This window comes from Anser brachyrhynchus, assembly GCF_964034855.1.
Source record: "Anser brachyrhynchus genome assembly, chromosome: 20".
Taxonomy (NCBI): domain Eukaryota; kingdom Metazoa; phylum Chordata; class Aves; order Anseriformes; family Anatidae; genus Anser; species Anser brachyrhynchus.
The window spans coordinates 5,603,519-5,622,133 of NC_137713.1; the positions used below are offsets into that span (position 1 = coordinate 5,603,519).

General features: G+C 69.3%; 3 protein-coding genes across 3 annotated transcripts; all 3 read left to right on the forward strand.

Moving 5' to 3' along the window:
- Positions 1-67: 67 nt before the first annotated feature.
- On the forward strand, positions 68-7,899 carry SPAG5 (sperm associated antigen 5). Its single transcript, XM_080563198.1, has 24 exons — positions 68-323; positions 625-714; positions 939-2,263; positions 2,352-2,544; positions 2,797-2,916; positions 3,026-3,118; positions 3,398-3,532; positions 3,736-3,855; positions 4,001-4,093; positions 4,206-4,340; positions 4,478-4,571; positions 4,655-4,748; positions 4,831-4,912; positions 5,257-5,390; positions 5,655-5,820; positions 5,906-6,029; positions 6,124-6,207; positions 6,307-6,430; positions 6,634-6,745; positions 6,967-7,047; positions 7,125-7,268; positions 7,369-7,443; positions 7,561-7,641; positions 7,718-7,899. Exons 1-24 carry the CDS (start codon positions 300-302, stop codon positions 7,829-7,831), a joined length of 3,837 nt encoding a protein of 1,278 aa, XP_080419324.1. The 5' UTR covers positions 68-299; the 3' UTR covers positions 7,832-7,899.
- Positions 7,900-9,260: 1,361 nt separating this feature from the next.
- Positions 9,261-13,298, forward strand: ALDOC (aldolase, fructose-bisphosphate C). The gene is made up of 9 exons (XM_080563206.1): positions 9,261-9,438; positions 10,220-10,342; positions 10,440-10,651; positions 10,742-10,796; positions 10,869-11,029; positions 11,674-11,757; positions 11,838-12,012; positions 12,104-12,303; positions 12,844-13,298. The coding sequence occupies exons 2-9, from the start codon at positions 10,231-10,233 to the stop codon at positions 12,937-12,939; spliced, it is 1,095 nt and encodes a 364-aa protein (XP_080419332.1). The 5' UTR covers positions 9,261-9,438; positions 10,220-10,230; the 3' UTR covers positions 12,940-13,298.
- Positions 13,299-14,056: 758 nt separating this feature from the next.
- PIGS (phosphatidylinositol glycan anchor biosynthesis class S) lies at positions 14,057-18,610 on the forward strand. Its single transcript, XM_080563376.1, has 12 exons — positions 14,057-14,173; positions 14,269-14,408; positions 14,812-14,923; positions 15,035-15,124; positions 15,370-15,461; positions 15,795-15,993; positions 16,345-16,487; positions 16,589-16,703; positions 16,942-17,087; positions 17,186-17,286; positions 17,605-17,815; positions 17,997-18,610. The coding sequence occupies exons 1-12, from the start codon at positions 14,137-14,139 to the stop codon at positions 18,270-18,272; spliced, it is 1,662 nt and encodes a 553-aa protein (XP_080419502.1). The 5' UTR covers positions 14,057-14,136; the 3' UTR covers positions 18,273-18,610.
- The last annotated feature ends 5 nt before the right edge of the window (positions 18,611-18,615 follow it).

The window sequence follows — 18,615 nt, forward strand, 5'->3', positions numbered from 1 at the left end:
AAGGGAACGGGAAGGGGGCGGGGGGCGGCACGGAGCCGGTTCCCCCCCCCGGCCCCACGCGTGGCGGCTCCGCGCTGGGCGCCGCGGCTGTTTCCCGCCAGATGGGCGGGGCGTCGCGCGTAGCCACGCCCACTATGCTAATATAGGGCGCGTCACGCCCACAGCCACGCCCACTTAGCGGTTTGGCCCCGCCCACCCCCGCCCCGGTGACGCGAGAGGCGCGGGACCAATCGGAGCCGCGCGGGGTTTTCAAACGGGCGGCGGCGGCGGCGCGGAGCGGGCGGGAGCGGAGCGGGGCCATGCGGGCGGCGCGCGTCCCCGCCGTGAGTGCGGGGCACCGGGAGGGGGAGGGGGGTCCCGGTCCCGGTCCCGGTCCCGGTCCCGGTCCCGGTCCCGGTCCCGGTCCCGGTCCCGGTCCCGGTCCCGGTCCCCAGGGGGGGTCCCTCCGTGTTCTTATTGCCGGGGGGTGCTCCAGGAATCCCCGTGCGCTGTTGCGCGGGGGCGGTTGGAGGCTCCGTTAGGTCCCGGGGGGGGGTTCCGGTGGTGCTGCCGGTGACCCCCCCCCCCCCGCCTCGATCCCCGGTAAACCCCCGGTAATCCCTCCTCCCCCCCCCCCCCCCCCAGGCGCAGCGGCGGCCCCTGCAGGAGCTGCGGCTGCAGCCGGGCGCGGAGCGCACCAGCCTCACCCCGCTGCTCCGCCGCCTGCGGCTCAAGGTCGGTGCTGGGGGAGGGGGGGGGATCATAACGGGAGGGGGGGTGGGAACCGGGGGTGCTGGGGAGCTCGGTGGGGGGCGGCTGGGAGAGCTGGGATTAATGGGGGGGGCAGGTATGGGTGCTGGGGGGGTGGGGAGGTGGCTATGGGGGTGCTGGAGGGGAGGGGCAGGGTGGTCCTGCCCCCCCCAATGTCCTGAAGCCCCCCCCCCCCCCGTGTCCCGTAGGACCATGACGGCAGCACCCCGGCGTCCTGCACCCGGCCCCCCCCCAGCCGCCTCACCCTGGGGCCCCCCGGCAGTGTTATCCCGCGCCCCCCCAGCCTGGAGCCTCCCAGCGGTGCCCCCCCAGAGCCCACCTCAGGGCCCCCCACCCCACCAGGGTCCCCCAGCCATGTCCCCTTGGGGGCCGAGGCACCAGAGCCCACCCCTGCTGATACCACACCGGGGTCCCCTAGCGGCCCCCCAGAGCCCCCCAGCAGTGCCGCCTTGGGGCCTGATGCCCCGGACCCCCCAGGTGACGCCACCCCCCCAGGGACCCCCTGCAGTGCCCCCCCAGGGACCCCCTGCAGCCTTGTTTCAGGACCCTGCTTCCCTGCCCCCCCCAGCAGCACCCCCTTGGTGCCCTATTCCCCTGACCCCTCACTCCCCCTCACCCCTGGCCCCCCCAGCCTCATCAGCTCAGCGCCCTGCTCCCCTGACCCCCCTGGCAGCACCACCCCAGGCCCACCCAGCACCATCAGCTCAGCGCCCTGCAGCCCCCGCACCCCCGGCAGCCCCCCCCCCACCCCCCCCGGCAGCCCCAGCCCAGCCTCCTCCTGCGCCCCGGGCCCCCCCGGCACCTCCACCCCGCAGGAGGCTGCCTTCCACGGGTGGCGCGCGGCGCCCGCCGACCTCTCCTGCAGCCCCGTGGGACCCGAGCCCGCGTCTAGCGACGGGGGTACGGGTCTCCCCAATTGCCCCAGCACGCCTGGGACCGCCACGCCCCCAACCCCTGCCCTGCCGGAGCAGAGCCCCCCCCAAAATGAGGCAGCCGAGTTGGAGCCCGCGGGGTCTGAACCAGCGGCCACCCCCATCCCCTCGGCTGAGCCAGCGGCCAGCCCTGTCCCCACGTCGGAGCCGTCCCCGGGGGCCATATCCTGGGCGTTGCCGCTGGTGTGGCTGGAGAGGAGCCTCCACGCCTCGTCCCTGCTGGAGTCCCTGCGGCACAGCCTCCCCCTGTCTGTGCCGCGGCGGGACGTCAGCACCAGCGTCACCCCCGTGCCCACCGTGGCCACGGGCACCAGCGTCACCCCCGTGCCCACCGTGGCCACGGGCACCAGCGTCACCCCCGTGGCCACGGGCACCAGCGTCACCCCCATGCCCACCATGGCCATTGGCACCAGCGTCACCCCCGTGCCCACCATGGCCACGGGCACCAGCGTCACCCCGGTGTCCACCGCGGCCACCGGCACTGTCATGACCCCGCGGGAGCGCCACGACAGGAGCACCGGCACAGCCGCACCGGCTCGCGCCAAGGACAGCGCCGCCGAGACCGACTCTCTGCTCTGGCAGTACGTGTCCCCACGGGAGTACGGGGAAGTGGCACCCCTGCGGCGTCCCCTCCCCAACCCCTGGGGCTCGCTGTCTCTGTCTCGCCAGCTGTCCCCGGGAGCAGCTGAGGTCCCTGCCGCGGGTGGAGCTGGAGGGGCGGCTGGAGAGCACCCTCATCATCATCGAGGCGCTCTCGCTGCAGCTGCGCGGCTGGCAGGAGAGCCAGCGGCCGCTCCCCGCCGTGGGGCCGGCCGAGCAGCGGGACGCCCACACCCAGACGGACGTCACCCGGCCCCGGGGGGTAAGCGGGGAGCCCTAGGTGGAAGAAAATTGGGGCTGTGTCCCATCACGTGCTGCTCCAGCCGCGTTATCGTGTCTGGCTGCACCACCACGCCGATGAGTTTGCCGTTTTTGAGCCCTTCCCGCAGTCAAATATTGCGGCAGGCGCACGGGGAGGGGATGAGCCGGTCCTGTGGGAGCGGGTGGCACAGCGCTTGCGGGGAGATGGGGGGGTGTTGGGGTGCAGAGCCTGCCCTGCCGTGCCCCCCTTTAGGAGGAGCAGATCTACCACGGCCTCTACGTGGAGCTGCGGAGGAAGACCCAGGCTCTGCAGCGGCAGCGGGGCGCCGAGCAGGACCTGGCGCGGGAGCTGGCGCGGGCGGCGGAGGCGATGGTGCGTCGGGGCGCGTGGCAAGCACGTGGGACTCAGCCGGGCACCTTACGCGCCCGGTGCCACCGGTGCTGGCACGTCCTGAGCATCGGTGTCCTCATCCCTTCCCCAGGACGCCTGGGCCGGGCAGGGCCTCCTGCTGCGGAGCCTCACGGAGGGCGCTCTGCAGAGCCTGCGGGACGATCGGGGAGCCCTGGCTCAGGAGGTGAGCGCACGCAGCTGGGCTGGCCGCCCCAAATCTGGCCCTTCATGGCATAGGTAGCCAGGGCACCTGGTTTTTTTTTGGGCTCCGGGGCTGCTGGAGGCAGCTGGAAGCACCCAGCGCGTGTCTGGAGGCTGCTGGAAGCGGCTTCTCCTGCGCCCAGGCTTGTGCCACAGACGCAGCCTGGGGACATGGGCGAGGGAGCTGGCGCGTGGCAGCTGGAGGCCGTCCCGGTGCTGGCCTCCTCTCAGGGCCTCCTCTCGGGGCTGTTTTCTCTCGCAGCGGGAGCAGGTGAGGGCCCTGGTGTCCCGGTGCGCGGCCGCGCTGCAGGACGTACCCGGCAAGCTGCAGAGCTGCCTGCGGGAGCGGGACGAGGCGCAGCAGCGAGCGGATGAAGCCCTTCGAGCCAAGGAGGAGGTAACGGGGCAGCCCGTGGGGTGCTCAGGAGCTGCCTCTGCAGCCCCCATGTCCCATCCCGTTGATTTGGGAGTCCCACGTCCATCTGTCCATGGGGAACGGGGGGAACGTGCGGCCAGGAGCAGCTGCCCCAGGAGGATGGCTCACCGTGGGAGCTGCCCCGTGGTGAGGCCGTGCCCCGAGCTGTGCCCGTCCCTCCGCAGTGTGATGGCTTTCTGGAGGCTTTCCGTTCCCATGCCAGCGCCCAGATCAGCGCCCGGGACCAGAGCCTGGCGTCCCAGCGAGAGCTGGGTGTGCTGCTGGAAGGTGCCATCCACCAGCAGGTACAGGATGGGTGCAGGTCCCCCAGGTCCCTGCGGGTGCAGCCGCAGCCCCGGTTTGGGCAACGATGCTCTGAGCAGCTCTGCCATGGCCTGGGGCTGGCGCTTGCCTCCCTCTGTTCTCTTCCTTCACCCTCCTCTCCCGCAGGCCTCCCTGGCTGCAGAGGCTCAGCCCTTCCGTGAGTTCGTAGACGTCACCTTTGAAAACCTGCAGGAGGAACGGAGGGCGCTGGACGACGAGGTGAGGGCTGTCCTGGCTGGGCGATGCTTCTCCGGGTACCGCGGTCAGCCCGGCTGCCAGCACCATCCCCTCCTGCCCTGACCCCGTTCCCCCCGGGGCTGTCCCCTTGCAGCGGGAGCAGGTGAGGGCCCTGGTGTCCCGGTGCACGGCCGCGCTGCAGAGCGTACCCGACACGCTGCGGAGCTGCCTGCGGGAGCGGGATGAGGTGCAGCAGCGAGCGGACGAAGCCCTTCGAGCCAAGGAGGAGGTAATGGGGCTGTGTGGTTCTCGGGGGGTTCTCCCTGGGCATGTGGGGGGATTCTATGGGGAAAGGAGTATGAAAATGGCTCGGCGTGGGCCGGGAGCGGTGCTGGAGGAGCAGGGATGAGCCCTGTGTACCTGCAGGCGTCCCACCAGCTGGAGGAGACCTCGGTGGCCCTGCAGGAGGCGGTGGCTCAGGTGGAGCAGCTGACGGTGGCCAATTCACGCCTTGGTGCAGGTAGGGGAACACACGGGGGTGTCAGGATGGGGACCAGGGGGAGGCTGGAGCCGGTCCCCGCGCTCACAGCTCTGCCCCTGCAGACCTGGGCACCCTGATGAAGCAGCTGGCCGGCGTGCAGCAGGAGCGGGACACGCTCCAGCAGGAGAACAAGGACCAGAAGGAGGAGATATCCTGGTGGGTTCCGCACCCCTCCGTCCTCCCCCTGTCCCCAAAATGTCCCCGTGGGGTCCCCTCACCCCCGTCCCATCCCCATCAGGCTGGCGAGGGAGCGGGACGCCCTGCAGCGGGAGCGCGGCGAGCTGAGCCGGGAGCTGCGGGAGGCGGCGGAGTGCCGGGAGGTAGGAGCCTGACGCTGACTGCGCCGTCACGTGCCGCCGGGTGGCAGCCGGCCAGGAGCGGGATCAGCCCTCGGCGCTGCCATCCCGCACGTAGGGCCGCTCGCCCGGCGATGCTTCCCGCGGGGGCGCGGCTGCCGGGGATAATTCCCCCCGGCTGCAGTCACGCTGCTTTGCTTTCCCTCGGGCCCGTCCCATGCCCAGGGTGCAAATCCCTGGCCCCTCTGGGGGTTGTTTGCGGGGGACGGAGCTGCCCCTCGTCGGGGTGGGACCACACCGGGGGGGCTGCAGTGGTGTCCCCCCCACCCACCAGCTAACTATATGCTCCCGGCTGTGTCCCCCCGCAGTTCCTCGACCAGGAGAACCGCATGTCCCGCAGGCAGCTGATGGAGGTGGAGGCCAAGCTCAAGTCCACGCTGGCCGAGCTGCAGGAGTGCAGCCTGCAGCACGAGGAGCTGAAGGAGTCCCACCAGTGCCTGCAGTACGGCCCACGCCTATCAGTGCTGCTTGAACCCCTTGTTTTGGGGAAAAGGGGCCCCTCGGGGTGGGGTGTGTGGCTCTGGTCGCTGCTGCTCCAGCTGAACCAGTTCCCCAAGTGGAGGGAGAGGTTGTAGGGCAGCCCAAGACCTGCCAGCACCCAGTGCAGTGGGGTTTGCACCCCCTGGGTTATGGGGGGACCCTGGAGAATGTTCCTGTCCCACCCTAGGGGGGGAGATGCACTGTTCACGCCACCCCCCTCATGCAGGGATGAGCGAGCCGCCCTCCTCAAGGAGCTGGAGAGCACCAAGGCCGAGCTCCTGGACTTGCAGCTCAAGAGGGAGAAGGTCTCCTGGTGCCTGGCAGACATCGCCGAGAGCAAGCTGAGGCTGCAGGAGCTGGCCGACTGCCTGCGAGCCGCCCTGGAAGAGGAGGTAGGTCGGGGCCCTGGGGGGGGGCAGGAGGACGAACAAGCAGCAGGAGCAGCACCCCGGCACCACGCTCTCCTCCCTCCCGAAGGACGATGACGCCCCGTCGAGGAGCAGAACCTGGACCCCAGCCCCGCGGACGCCCGCCCGCCGCACCCCGTACCGTGCCGGGGACTCCTTCGTGGGCAGCGTCCTGAAAGCGGTGTCGAGGAGAGGTGAGCTCCTCGGGGACCCCCTGGTGGGGGGGGCTGAGGGCTGGTCCTGTCCCCCCCACCCCTCGCACAGCGCCTCTGCCTTCGCCTCCCGCAGATACCGATGAAGCTGTCGGATTTGGGAGCGTACCAAGGATGAAGCCTACCAAGGATAAAATTTTTTCCACGCCAAAGCGAGCAGGTACCGCGGTGTCACACCCTGTGCATCACGGTGGGGCTGCCCCACGTGTTGTTGTCCCCTGTCCCCCCCACCCCAGTGACAAACCCACCCTGCCTGCAGAGCCCGAGGACGGCCTGATGGAGAGGGTGGCGGAGCTGAGGGCTGTGGTCTCCGACCTCTCCTTGCTGAGCACCCGCATTCAGGAGCTGGAGCAGAGCGAGTTCAAGGCGCTGCAGGCCGAGATGTGAGTCTGGGGGGGGGGTGCTGGGCACGGACAGCACCCCGGGGTGCCTCCCACCCTGGCTCTGAGCAGAGCACTCATCCTAAAAGGCTCCCTGGAGCTGGTGGGCATTGGCTGGCCTCTGCCCTCATGGGCTGGGGGCACCAGGAGGAGATTTGGGTTGTGCCCCCCAAATGCTCAGCCACGCTGTGTGTCCCCCCCCCCAGCTCCGACCTGCAGCTCAAGCTGGAGGAGGTGACGGCCGAGAGCCAGGAGAGGACGGACGCCCAGGCCGCCACCATTGCCAAGCTGAACAAGGCGCTGCGGGGCAAGCTACAGGTGAGCCCCCGCCAAAATTGGGCCAGTGCTCACCCCAGGGCAGAGCCGAACTGGGACGGGGCTGGGATCTGGGACACCGGGAATCTGGGTGACCGGCACCGTGCTGCCCCGTGGGCGCTCCGGGCTCGGATAACCTCAAATGTGAGCAACCCGGTGCCATGGGGCGGGGGGGGAACGGGACACCGGGCCTGACACCGTTCCCCCCATTTTGTCCCCTGCAGAACGAGAAGGAGCTGCAGGACGTTGTGAAACAGCAGGAAGAGAAGATGCTGCAACTCATCGACAAGAGCGGGGAAGTGATGGTGCGTGTGGGGCCAGGGGGTGCCGGGGGGGTCCTGCCGGCCGTCGGGCCCCCCCTCAGCATCTCCTCCCTCTGCAGAGGCTGAAGGGGGAGGTCTCCCAGCTGAAGCGCTCGCTGCAGCGCGCCGAGACGGAGGCCAAGGTGCTGTGGGAGGAGATGCGGGGCCAGGAGCCCAAGGTGGACGCTGCCCACGTCCAGGAGCGGGTCCTGCTGCGGCAGGAGGTGAGGCCGCGGGGAGCGGGGCCTGAGGAGAGGCCTTGTCCCCACCATGGGGAGGCCTCAGGCCCTGGGGAGACATCGTTCCCCCTCGCTCCCCTCGCAGGTGGACAAACTGCGCTTGCTGCTCCTGGAGAAGGAGGATGAGAACTTGCTGCTCTCAGACAAGTACCTGGAGCAGGTACCGGGAGCCGTGAGGGGTCGTGGCAGCTCCCATCCCCTCTCCCCCACCCTTCAACACCTTTCCCTGCCATTTAATCCCTCCTGATGGCACCTCTCCCCCCCCACCCCCCCGCAGGTCCGAGGGCTGGAGCTGAGGCTCCGTCACAGCCAGAAGCTTCTGAGGACCCACGAGGAGATGCAGGAGAAGGTGAAGGAGGTGAGCTGAGCCCTGCCAGGGCGCTCGTCCCTCCTGCGAGCGCAGCACCCCCCGCTAACACCGCTGCTGTCCCCAGGTCCTGTTGTCGCTCCCCGAGGTGCCACCGGGCTGCCAGGAGCTCCCGGGCCTGCTGCGGTACCTGGGCCTGAAGCCGAGCGGTGGCAGCAAGGAAGCCACCGAGCCGCTATAGCCCGTGGTGCGCACCCTTCCTGTTCTTAACTCTGTAATTATTTATTGAGTAAAGTTTTGTTGGCTTTCACCCCGCCGCCTCCCTGTGCCATGCCTGGGACAATCGGCTCCCGCTCCCCACCCCCGGCGCTTGCTCTCAATAAGGCACCGCGTTCCCAAGCCTCGCACCCTGCCGTGCCCGGACTGACCCAGCTTCCCTCCCCGGGGCCCCCCGCTCCTCCTCCTGGCCTAGATTTCCCCCCCCAAGTTCTGTGTGTTCCCCCCCCAGCTTAGGGGTGTGCATGGAGGGGATGGGAGGCCGGATGCTGTGCCCCCACATCTGTTGGAGGGGGCCCTATAGCTCCCCCATACAGCATCCCGGGGGGCCAGGACTTCTCCCCCCCCCGAAGCCTTAAAGGGGGGCTCCTATAGGGCCCCCCCTATTCCCAGTGCAGCTCCAGCCTCCTCTCCCTCCCTCCCCCTTCCCTACTAGGGCAGCTCCTGCGGGATCTCCCTCCGGCCCTTCCCGGCCCCAAGGATGCTCCCTGCCGCTGTGAGGGCCCCCCCTGCGCCTCCCTCCGCCACCGCTGCCCGAAATAGCTGCGCTCTAACAAGTGCTCTGGTTTTTAATGGCCCCTTTCTCCCGCGGGCGGAGGGGTCACCTTCCCCTGCCCTCTACCACCACCCTGCATCCCTTTATTTGCTGGGGCTGTCTTGGTGGCTCGTGGCACCGCACACCTCCTCGCTCGCAGGGGGCCTGGATGTGCCCCCTAGATGTGGGGTGGGGGCTGAAGCGGGGGGGGCACACGCTGCCCGCTCTGGATTAGGGCCATGCCAGGCTGCTGAGCCCTCCTTTTACGGCGGGGATTCAGCAGAACTCAGCCCTGGCAGCGGGCCCGTGGGGCGAGCGGGGACACCGCTATTGTCCCCACGCCGGCTCCGGGCGGCTCTGCTGGGTGCGGGGGGGCTGCTCCCCTGCAGAGCCCCCCCCCTCCGGCCTGAGGCTGTGCGGGGATGGGGGTGGAGGTGATGCTGGGGGGGGGAGGCGCAGGGGGGTCCCCAACACATGGGGGGTGACACATTGGGGTCCCCAGGGGGGGCTCGTTGGAGTGGCACAAGGGGGGGGTCCTGCCCCCGGGGGGGGCACAGAGGGGTCCCTAACAGCAGCAGAGGCTGGCTCTGGGTGATGTGCTTTGTCACTTCCCCGCACCCAGCAGGAAGTGACAAGGGGGTGGCACGGCTGGCTCCCCGTCCCAAAGGGGGGGGGGCACGCGGCGGGCTCCCCCCCCCCGGCACAAAGGGGGCGGCACAGACGGGGGGGGTCCCCAACTCCAGGCTGGCACCGCGGGGTCCCCGACAGCAGCGCGCGGCGGCACCGGAGGGGGGGGGGGGGGGGAGCGGGGTTCGGGGCGGGGGGGGGCTCCGGTGTCTCGGCTGCGGTGGCGGGGGGGGGGGGAGGAAGGCGGGGCGGGTTGGGGGGGGGGGTTGCTGGGGGCCGGTCTTACCGGGTGCCGCCCGCCGGGCCCGCCCCGCCGGTCACGTAGCTCTGCGGCACCGCAGCCCCATTTACCGCGGGGCCGGAGCGCTCAGCCCGCAGTCTGCGCCCGCCGCCGCCACCGGCCCTGCACGGTAACCTTTGGGGGGGGGGGGGGGGGTCCGGGAACGGGGAAATGGGGAGCCGGGGGGGGGGGGGGGCTGGAAGGGATGCAGCCGGTGGGATCGGCAGCCCCGACGGCAGCCCCGTGCGGAGCCGCCGGGACCGCGGAGCCCGTGGGGTGGGTAGGGTTTTTTTTTTTTTTGGGGGGGGTGGGGGGGGGACTCCGGGGCAGAGTATGGGTATGGGGGGGGCTGAGGGGAGCCTGGGGGCACCCCCCGGACCGGAGCAGCCTCTGTGCAGCCCGGTGGGGACCGGCCCGGGGGCTGCTCGCCGTTCCCACGGTGGCGGTGTCCCCGTCCCCATCCCGGGGCCAGCCCCGTCTCGGGGGGGCCCCATCCCGGGGCGCCCCCAGCCCACACCCGGGGCAGCGCAGCGTCTGGAGCCTTTCCTGCTCCCCCACCGCCGGGTAGCCCCATCCCCACGCACCCCCGGCCCGGGCTAGCCCCAGCCCCGCGGTATCTCCATCCCCGGGTGCCCCCCCGGGGGTCCTGCCCCGGCCCCCCCCCGGAGCTGCTCTCCCTCAAGATGGCTGGGCTGGGGGCGGGCGAGCAGGCACCAAAATGGCTGGGAGCTCCCCGGCATCCTCCACGAGGTCCCGCTTACGCCACGCGGCCTCCCCCGGCACCGGTAGGGCCGTACGCCCCTCGGATGGGGGTCCCGGGGAGGTCCCCGGTCCCCGCAGGGTGCTGGCGCGTGGCGGCCGGGGGGGGGGCCGTGGCGGCGGCGCGTGACTCAGCCCTCGTCCGCCGGCAGGCACCACCACCATGACGCATCAATACCCCGCGCTGACGGCCGAGCAGAAGAAGGAGCTGTCGGACATCGCGCTGCGCATCGTGGCCCCGGGCAAGGGCATTTTGGCCGCCGATGAGTCCGTAGGTCGGTGCACGGGCGGCGGTGGGGAGGGTGGGGAGGGATCCGTCCCTTCCCCACGTCCCCGCTGTGCCGGGGCTGACGGTGCCTCGGGTGCCCGCAGGGAGCATGGCGAAGCGCCTCAACCAGATCGGGGTGGAGAACACGGAGGAGAACCGCCGGCTGTACCGCCAGATCCTCTTCAGCGCCGACAGCCGGGTGAAGAAGTGCATCGGGGGCGTCATCTTCTTCCACGAGACCATGTACCAGAAGGCGGACGACGGCACCCCCTTCGTCCAGATGATCAAAGATAAGGGCATCGTTGTGGGCATCAAGGTGCGGGGGGCGTCCGATGGGTTTGGGGGTGCTCAGAGTACTTGTGGGGTGCTGGTGGGGCTCAGCCCTACCTTCCCTTTCCCTCCGTAGGTGGACAAAGGCGTCGTGCCGCTGGCCGGGACGGATGGGGAGACCACCACGCAGGGTAGGTGCAGCAGGTTGGGGGGTGAGGGTGCGAGGTTGGGGGGGGCCACGGGGCTGACACGCTGCCCGGCAGGTCTGGACGGGCTGTCGGAGCGCTGTGCCCAGTACAAGAAGGACGGGGCCGACTTCGCCAAGTGGCGCTGCGTGCTGAAAATCAGCGACAACACCCCCTCTGCCCTCGCCATCATGGAGAACGCCAACGTCCTGGCCCGCTATGCCAGCATCTGCCAGCAGGTATGGGGTTGCGGCTGGGCACGGCCCCACGGGGCTGGCCGTCGTCCCACAGGACAGGCATTGGCCCGTGGGATGGGCACTGACTCACGAGGCCAGGTATTGCCCCACAGCAACGGGCACGGATCCATGGAGCTCGGTGTTACTGCAGGGCCTGGGTGTTGCCCTGTAGGGATGGGTATTGCCCTGTTGGCTGTTTGTTGACCTGTGGGGCGGGTGTCACCCCATGGAGCCAGGCATTGACCCTCAGGGCTGGGAATCAACCCAGAGGCTAGGTAACATCTCATGGGGATGGTTCTCGGCATTTAGGACAAGACGTTAGCCCAGGGGGTGGGCATCTCTTGTGGGGCCAGGTGTCACCCATGGGGCTGGGCATCGCTCTCTGGGGCTAGACACCACCACACGGGGCCAGGCATCACCACGTGGAGCTGGGCATCACCCCACAGGCTTGGACATTGCCCACGGGGCCAAGAATTGTTGCTCCTAGGCTGGGCATAACCCCACTGGGCTGGGCATCACCTGTAAGGGTGGACATTGAACCTGGGGCTGGGCATCACCCCCCAAGTCTAGGCACTGCCCCACGTTGCCACGGGGCTGGAGCAATGCCCAAGGGCATCCTCGTGATGGCATCTCCCGGGTGTTTGCAGAACGGCATCGTGCCCATCGTGGAGCCGGAGATCCTGCCCGACGGTGACCACGACCTCAAACGGTGCCAGTACGTGACGGAGAAGGTGAGCAGCGGGGCGGGCGGCAGGGCGGGCACCGTGCCACGCCGTGCCGTGCCGTGGGACTCCCCGCTGCCTGTCCCCAGGTGCTGGCAGCCGTCTACAAGGCGCTGAGCGACCACCACGTCTACCTGGAGGGGACCCTGCTGAAGCCCAACATGGTGACCCCCGGCCACTCCTGCCCCACCAAGTACAGCCCCGAGGAGATCGCCATGGCCACCGTCACCGCCCTGCGCCGCACCGTGCCCCCGGCCGTGCCAGGTACCGCCACCAGCACGTGGTGGAAATGGTGGAAATCATGGCAGGGGGATGCCGTGTGGTCCCCTTGGTGCCATATCCCTGCTCTCTGCAGGTGTCACCTTCCTGTCCGGGGGGCAGAGTGAGGAGGAGGCCTCCATCAACCTCAACGCCATCAACACGTGCCCGCTGGTGCGGCCGTGGGCCCTCACCTTCTCCTACGGGCGGGCGCTGCAGGCGTCGGCGCTCAGCGCCTGGCGCGGGCAGAAGGACAACGCCACCGCCGCCACTGAGGAGTTTGTCAAGCGCGCAGAGGTGATGGGGACGGCCCCCGTGGGAGGGGATCCTAAAAGCTGTGTCCCTGTGGGTGGTGGGGGACACCGAGGGCCATGTCCCCATGGGAAGGGGATGCTGATGACTGTGCCCTTGGGATGGGGAACACCAAGAGTCATGTTCCTGTAGGGTGATGGAGGACACCAAGGGCCATGTCCCACAGGCTGACAGGAGACACCGAGGGCTGTGCCCCACAGCAGGGGGGATGCCGAGGACCACGTCCCCATTAGGGGCACACTGATGGCTGTCTCCATATGGGACAGGGGGCAGTGAGGGCTGCGTCCCCATAGGGGAATGGGGGATGCCAAGAGCCAGGTTCCTGCAGGAACCTTCCCTGTGGGAAGGGGGATGCCAAAAGCCGCGTCCCATGTGGTGATGGGGAACACGAGGGTTGTACCCAGTGGGATGGGGCACACGAAGGCCATGTCTGTGTGGGATGGGGCACAGCAGGGCCATGTCCCCATGGGATTGGGGCACACAGAGGGCCATGTCCCCGTAGGCTGACGCTTCCTCTCCCCACAGGTGAACGGGCTGGCTGCGCTGGGCAAGTACGAGGGCAGCGGGGACGACTCGGGGGCCGCCGGGCAGTCCCTCTACGTGGCCAACCACGCGTACTGAGCCTCCGCCGGGCCCTGCCGGCCCCCCCTGCCCCCGGACCCCCCGCCACTGCTCACACCCCGCTTCCACCCCAGCCACCCAGGGGAAGCCGCCAGGCGGGTCGGGGACGGCGGCCCCACGCGGATGAAGGGGAGGCCTGGCTCAGCTGTCCATGGCTTGGGGGGGGGCTCCGGCCAGGCCAGGCCAAGGGTTTGGGGAGCCCCCGGCCGCGTGGGGGGGCAGGAGGGGAGGCCTGGGGGTGCCCCTGCCCCGCCGTAGCTTCTTCGCAGTGCCGCCCTCGGGGCCGCGTGTGTCGTGTTGTCGTGTGCACCCCGTGTACCAAATAGCCTAAACAACGAATAAACGGTAGAGACAGCGCCGCGACGCCTCCTCCTCCTCGCTGCCATCGCTGCCGTGAGCTGTGCCCGGTCTCAGCCTGGATTGGGGCTGGGGTGGGGGGGGGGTGTGGAGCCACCATGTGCCCGTTCCCAGCCCCGTTCCCCCGTTTCGGCTCAGGGGGGGTGCCCATGGGTGGGCATCGCCCCCCTCAGCACCTGTAGCCCCCCCCAGCACCCATTGCCCTCCCTCAGCACTCATAGCCCCCCTCAGCACCCATGGCCCCCCCTCAGCACCCATTACCTCCCCCTCAGCACCCATTGCCCCCCTCAGCACCCATCGCCCCCCTTCAGCACCTGTAGCCCCCTCAGCACCCATGGCCCCCCTTCAGCACCTGTAGCCCCCCCAGCACCCATTCCCCTCCCTCAGCACCCATTGCCCCCCCTCAGCACCCATTGCCCCCCCTCAGCACCCATAGCCCCCCTCAGCACCCGTAGCCCCCCCCAGCACCCATAACTCCCCTCAGCACCCATGGCCCCCCTCAGCACCCATGGCCCCCCTCAGCACCCATGGCCCCCTCTCAGCACCCATTACCTCCCCCTCAGCACCCATTCCCCCCCCAGCACCCATGCCCCCCCTCAGCACCCATTCCCCCCCCAGCACCCATGCCCCCCCTCAGCACCCATCGCCCCCCCCCAGCACCCATGGCCCACCCAAGCAGCACCTAGCTCCCGAGTCCCGCCTCCTTGCTCGCCGATTGGCTCCGCCGCACGCCCGTCTGGCCTCATCCCCGCGCCTATTGGCTGTCTTGAGGGAGGTGAGCCCTTTGACTGGCTGGGCCGGGCTCAGGCCCCGCCCCCCCGGTTGTACCGAGCAGAGAAGATGGCGGCGGCCGCGGCGGCGGCGGCGGACGAAGCAGGTACCGGGAGAGGCGGGCGGGGGCAGGGCGCGGCCCGGAGCCCCCCGGAGCCGCCCCCCGGGGCCCGGTTCGGGCTCTGAGCGCTGTCCCCGCAGAGCGCTCCCGGGGCCGCCGGGCCGCGCTGTGCTTCGCCGCCATCGCCGTGCTGCTGGGGCTGCCGCTCTGGTGGAGGACGACCGAGACGTACCGGGCCGCGCTGCCCTACGCGGGGATCGCAGCCCTGGGCCGGCTGCCGGTGAGGAGGGGGGCGGGTGCGGGCCCGGGGGGAGGCTGCCCGGTGCTCCCCCGGTATTCCCAGGTGGCCCCTGGTGGTCCTCGGTATCCCCCCGGTATCCTCCTCGGTGGTCCCCGGTATCCTTCTAGTGTCTCCCGGTGGTCCTCCATTGGGGCACACGGTATTCCTCATGGTATCCCCCCCGGTAGCCCTCCTGGTGGTACCCGGTATCCCCTCGGTGGCCCCCCGGTGGTCCCCGGTATCCTTCCAGTGTCTCTCGGTGTTCCCCCCGGTGGTCTTCCATTGGGGCCCATGGTATTCGTCCTGGTATCCCCCCCGGTAGCCCTCCCGGTGGTCCCCGGTGGCCCCCCCAGTATCCCCCCGGTGGTCCCCGGTATCCCCCCCGGTGACACCCGGTGCCCAGTTCCAGCTCGCCGTCCCCGTCTCTGTGGTCTTCACCCCGGGCTCGGTGCCCGCCGACCTGCCGAGGCAGCTGCCGTACCGGGACGTGCGGGAGGAGCCGGTTCCCGTCGGCTGTAAGACCCCCACCGGCCGGCGTTGCCCCCGGCCCGGCTCTCAGGAGCGCTGTGGGCCTGGAGGTTCACGCGATTTTTTTCCTCATTTTCGGTTATTTTTTTCCCCAACAGCAAGAACCGACGTGGCGGCCCGCTACGAGGAGGTCTACCGCAGCATCACGGCCAGGGAGGCGGCGGCGCTGGGTGCAGCTACCCCACGAGGTAGTGGGGTGAGGGATTGGGGGGGCTGCACGAGGTAGTGGGGTGAGGGATCAGGGGCTGCACGTGGCTCCTAGCACCACGTACGGTGCTTCTCCGTCCTTTGGGGGCCTCAGCCAAGCTCTGCTGCCCGTGCAGGAGCAGGTTTCTTGTTCTGAGGGTGGCTTAGCAGAAAATGGTTTCGCTGCCCTATGGGATGGGGAACGGAGCAAAACTCCCAGTCCTGCTAACGGTTCTGTCTTCCTCAGAGGCCGATGCCGCTCTGCACGCGCTGCAGGATGCCTCGCCGGGCTCTCTGACCGTGTACGTGGTCCCTGAAAGCTCTTCTCTGCTGCCTCAGGTAGGAGCACCCTGCGGTGCCCGTCCCTGTGCTCCTGCTGCCCCTGTGGGATGCTGCGGCTCTGGGGCAGGTTGGCGTGGAGGAAAGCCCTGGTTCTCCACGCTCTCTGCCGTACAGGGACGCAGAGATGCAGGTGACCTCGCAAAAAAGGCCTGCAAAACCCCAGGGAGAAACAGGGAGCGCTGGGATCGGGGAGGTTTGTGGGGCTGTGTCCCTTGAAGGTGCCCTGTGGGGCAGAGCTCCCTCCCCGAGCTGTTGTGGGTGGCACCGGGCTTTTTGGCGCGTTGGCAGAGCCAGCCCCGCTCCCGGCCCTCACCACCACGCCTTCCCCAGGGCACCAACGTCTACATGGGGAAGCACCGCAGCGCCCTGGTGAGGGCCGGGCAGGGTCTGGCCGCCCTCCGTGCCCGCCTCCAGCAGCTCACGCGGGTCATGTCCTTCACGGCCAGCTCCATCGCTGCCGCCCTCGCAGACCGCGTCCCCGATGGCCAGCTCGGCCCCGACGCCCGGCGGCACTTGAAATCCAGCCTGGGTACGGACGTGCGCCCCAGCCCCCTGCCCTTTGGGAAGGCCAGCTGGCTCTTGGGGGGGGGGGGGAAGACGCTGTTCTTGGTGTCCCTGCAGCATCTCGGGATGTCTTCTGGGGTGACAGGCCCCCAGGGTTTTCCCTTTCCCCTTGCTGGTTGCTGGGGGATGGGGTCCATGCTGTGGTCACTGCGTGCTGGGCCACCAGACTGTGGCCCCATGTTGAGGAGGGCCAGGGAGAAGGGGCTCAGGTCCTGCGGCTCCTGGGAGCTCCGTCGTGGCCACTTGCCTGGTTTTGGCATCACAAAAGGGTGGCCGTGGCCGTGCCGGTGCCTCACGGGGCCTGGGTGCTCCGCAGGGTACGAGATCACCTTCAGCCTGCTGAACCCTGACCCCAAGTCCCACGATGTGGACTGGGACATCGAGGGTGCCGTCAACCGCTACGTGCAGCCCGTCCTGGACAAGCTGAGCGTGGTGGCCAACTTCTCAGTTGATTCGCAGGTGAGGGCTGGGAGAGGCGATGGGGAGAGCCCGGCCGCGGCCTTGCCGGGTGCCCTGGGACACGCTTCTCTGCCAGCAGCACCTGTGTCAACTCCCTGCAGATCCTGTACTACGCCGTGCTCGGGGTGACGCCGCGCTTTGACAAGGAGTCCTCCAGCTTCCTCCTGAGTGCTCACAGCCTCCCGCACGTCATCAACCCCGTGGAGGCCCGGCTGGGTGAGCTCCCAGCCCCACTCTCACAGGATCGGGCTCTGCTGGGTTTGGGGCAGCCGTGCCTACACCCTCACCTTTCCCTCCCCGCAGCACCGTGAGCTGCCAGCCCTGACGGGAGTGGGGCTGAGACCCGCCAGGCTGGGCGCTCTGCTCGGGGCTTGCTGCTTAAGGAGAAGCAGGGCTGGGCTCTCTTACCCATCCCTGTGGGCCAGGGGAGTTTTTTGACTCAGTCCCGCTTTAGGCTCCAGCGCTGCCTCGCTCTACCCCGTGCTGAACTTCTTGCTGTACATGCCGGAGCGCTCCCACTCCCCGCTCTACATCCAGGACAAGGACGGAGCCCCAGTGCCCACCAATGCCTTCCACAGCCCCCGCTGGGGCGGCATCATGGTACGGGGCCCTGGTTCTGGCAGGGCTCAGGCTCCCCATCTGCAGCAAGTGCTGGTGGCACTGCCCCAGGCGTGCCTCGCTGACGTGCTTTCCTGCAGATTTACAACATTGAAGCCCCCGCTTCCCCCCAAGCCTCCCTCCCGCTGCATGTGGACGTGGACATGGTGCGAGTGATGGAGGTTTTCCTGGCCCAGCTCCGGTGAGGATGCGCTCTTCCCCACCCAGACCTCTGTGCTCTCCTGATCCACGTGCACATTGGTGGGGACGAAGCAAGCTGTGCCAGAGCCCAGCGGCTCGTCTGGGGGGCTGAGAATGGCTTTTTGTGGCCTTGTTGCTGATCACCGACCAGCCCTGCTCCCTGTTGCCTCTCCTGATGTGGGAGGTTGGTCTTGTGGGAGGCCGCCAGGTGTGGGCTGAGCCCTGTCGGGACTGAATGCACCAGAGGGGGAAGAGCAGGGAGCGCGGGCAGGATTGCGGGCTCGTGACACGGTCTGGGACCTTCTCCCTCTGCTCCCAGGTTACTCTTTGGGATATCTCGGGAGGAGCTGCCCCCCGAGTTCCAGGTAGAGAGCCCAGGCAACGAGGGGCTGGCCGACTGGGAGCTGGACCGCTTGCTCTGGGCCCACACGGTGGAGAACATCGCCACCGTGGCCACCACCTTGACCTCGCTGGCCCAGCTGCTGGATCAGATCAGTAACATCGTTATCAAAGACGACGTCGCCTCTGAGGTAGGGCTGGGGTACCCCGGGGAGCGGAGGGGGCCAGGAGTTGCTGTCCCTGTGTGGAGGTGTGGGGTGCTGCCTGGGCCTGGGGCCTGACCGAGGTCCCCAGATGTTTATCTGTGGTCCCAGGCCTCGTGTCCTGGTCCTCTGGGGCCAGGGACTGACCGTCTGTGCTGCTCCCACGCAGGTATACCGCGCGGTGGCCTCGGTGCAGGACGCCATGGCGGAGCTGGCTGAGGGCCGCCTGCGCTCCGCTTTCCAGGCCAGCAAGGAAGCCGTCACCTCCTCGGAGCGGGCCTTCTTCGACCCGTCCCTCCTCCATCTCCTCTACTTCCCCGACGACCAGAAGTTCGCCATCTACATCCCCCTCTTCTTACCCATGGCCGTTCCCATCCTCCTCTCCCTGGCCAAGATCCTGCGGGAGGCCAGGCAGCGCAAGAAGGAGCCCACCAAAATGGACTGAGCCCGACCCCGCGGTGCCCTGCCTCGGGGCTGGGGCTGTCCCTACCTCGTGGAGCGCGCTGCCGTGGCCCCGTGGCGCGCGCAGAGCCAGGCCTTGGCCCGGCAGGACTGAGGGCCCGGATGCAGGAGTGGGAAGAACGGCTGCTTTTGGGGTGGGAGATGCTCTGGGTCAGGGCCCTGTGCCCTCCACTCGAGGGTGCTGCTTGCACCCCTCTTCCTGAGACCGGAGGTGGGGGAGAGAGGGGGCTCCCTGCATGCACCCCCTGGTCCTGCGCCGTGTTCAGAGCGAGCTGATGTACAAATAAAGAACCCCCCTGGCGTGCAGGGGGCTGGCGTGGGGCTCT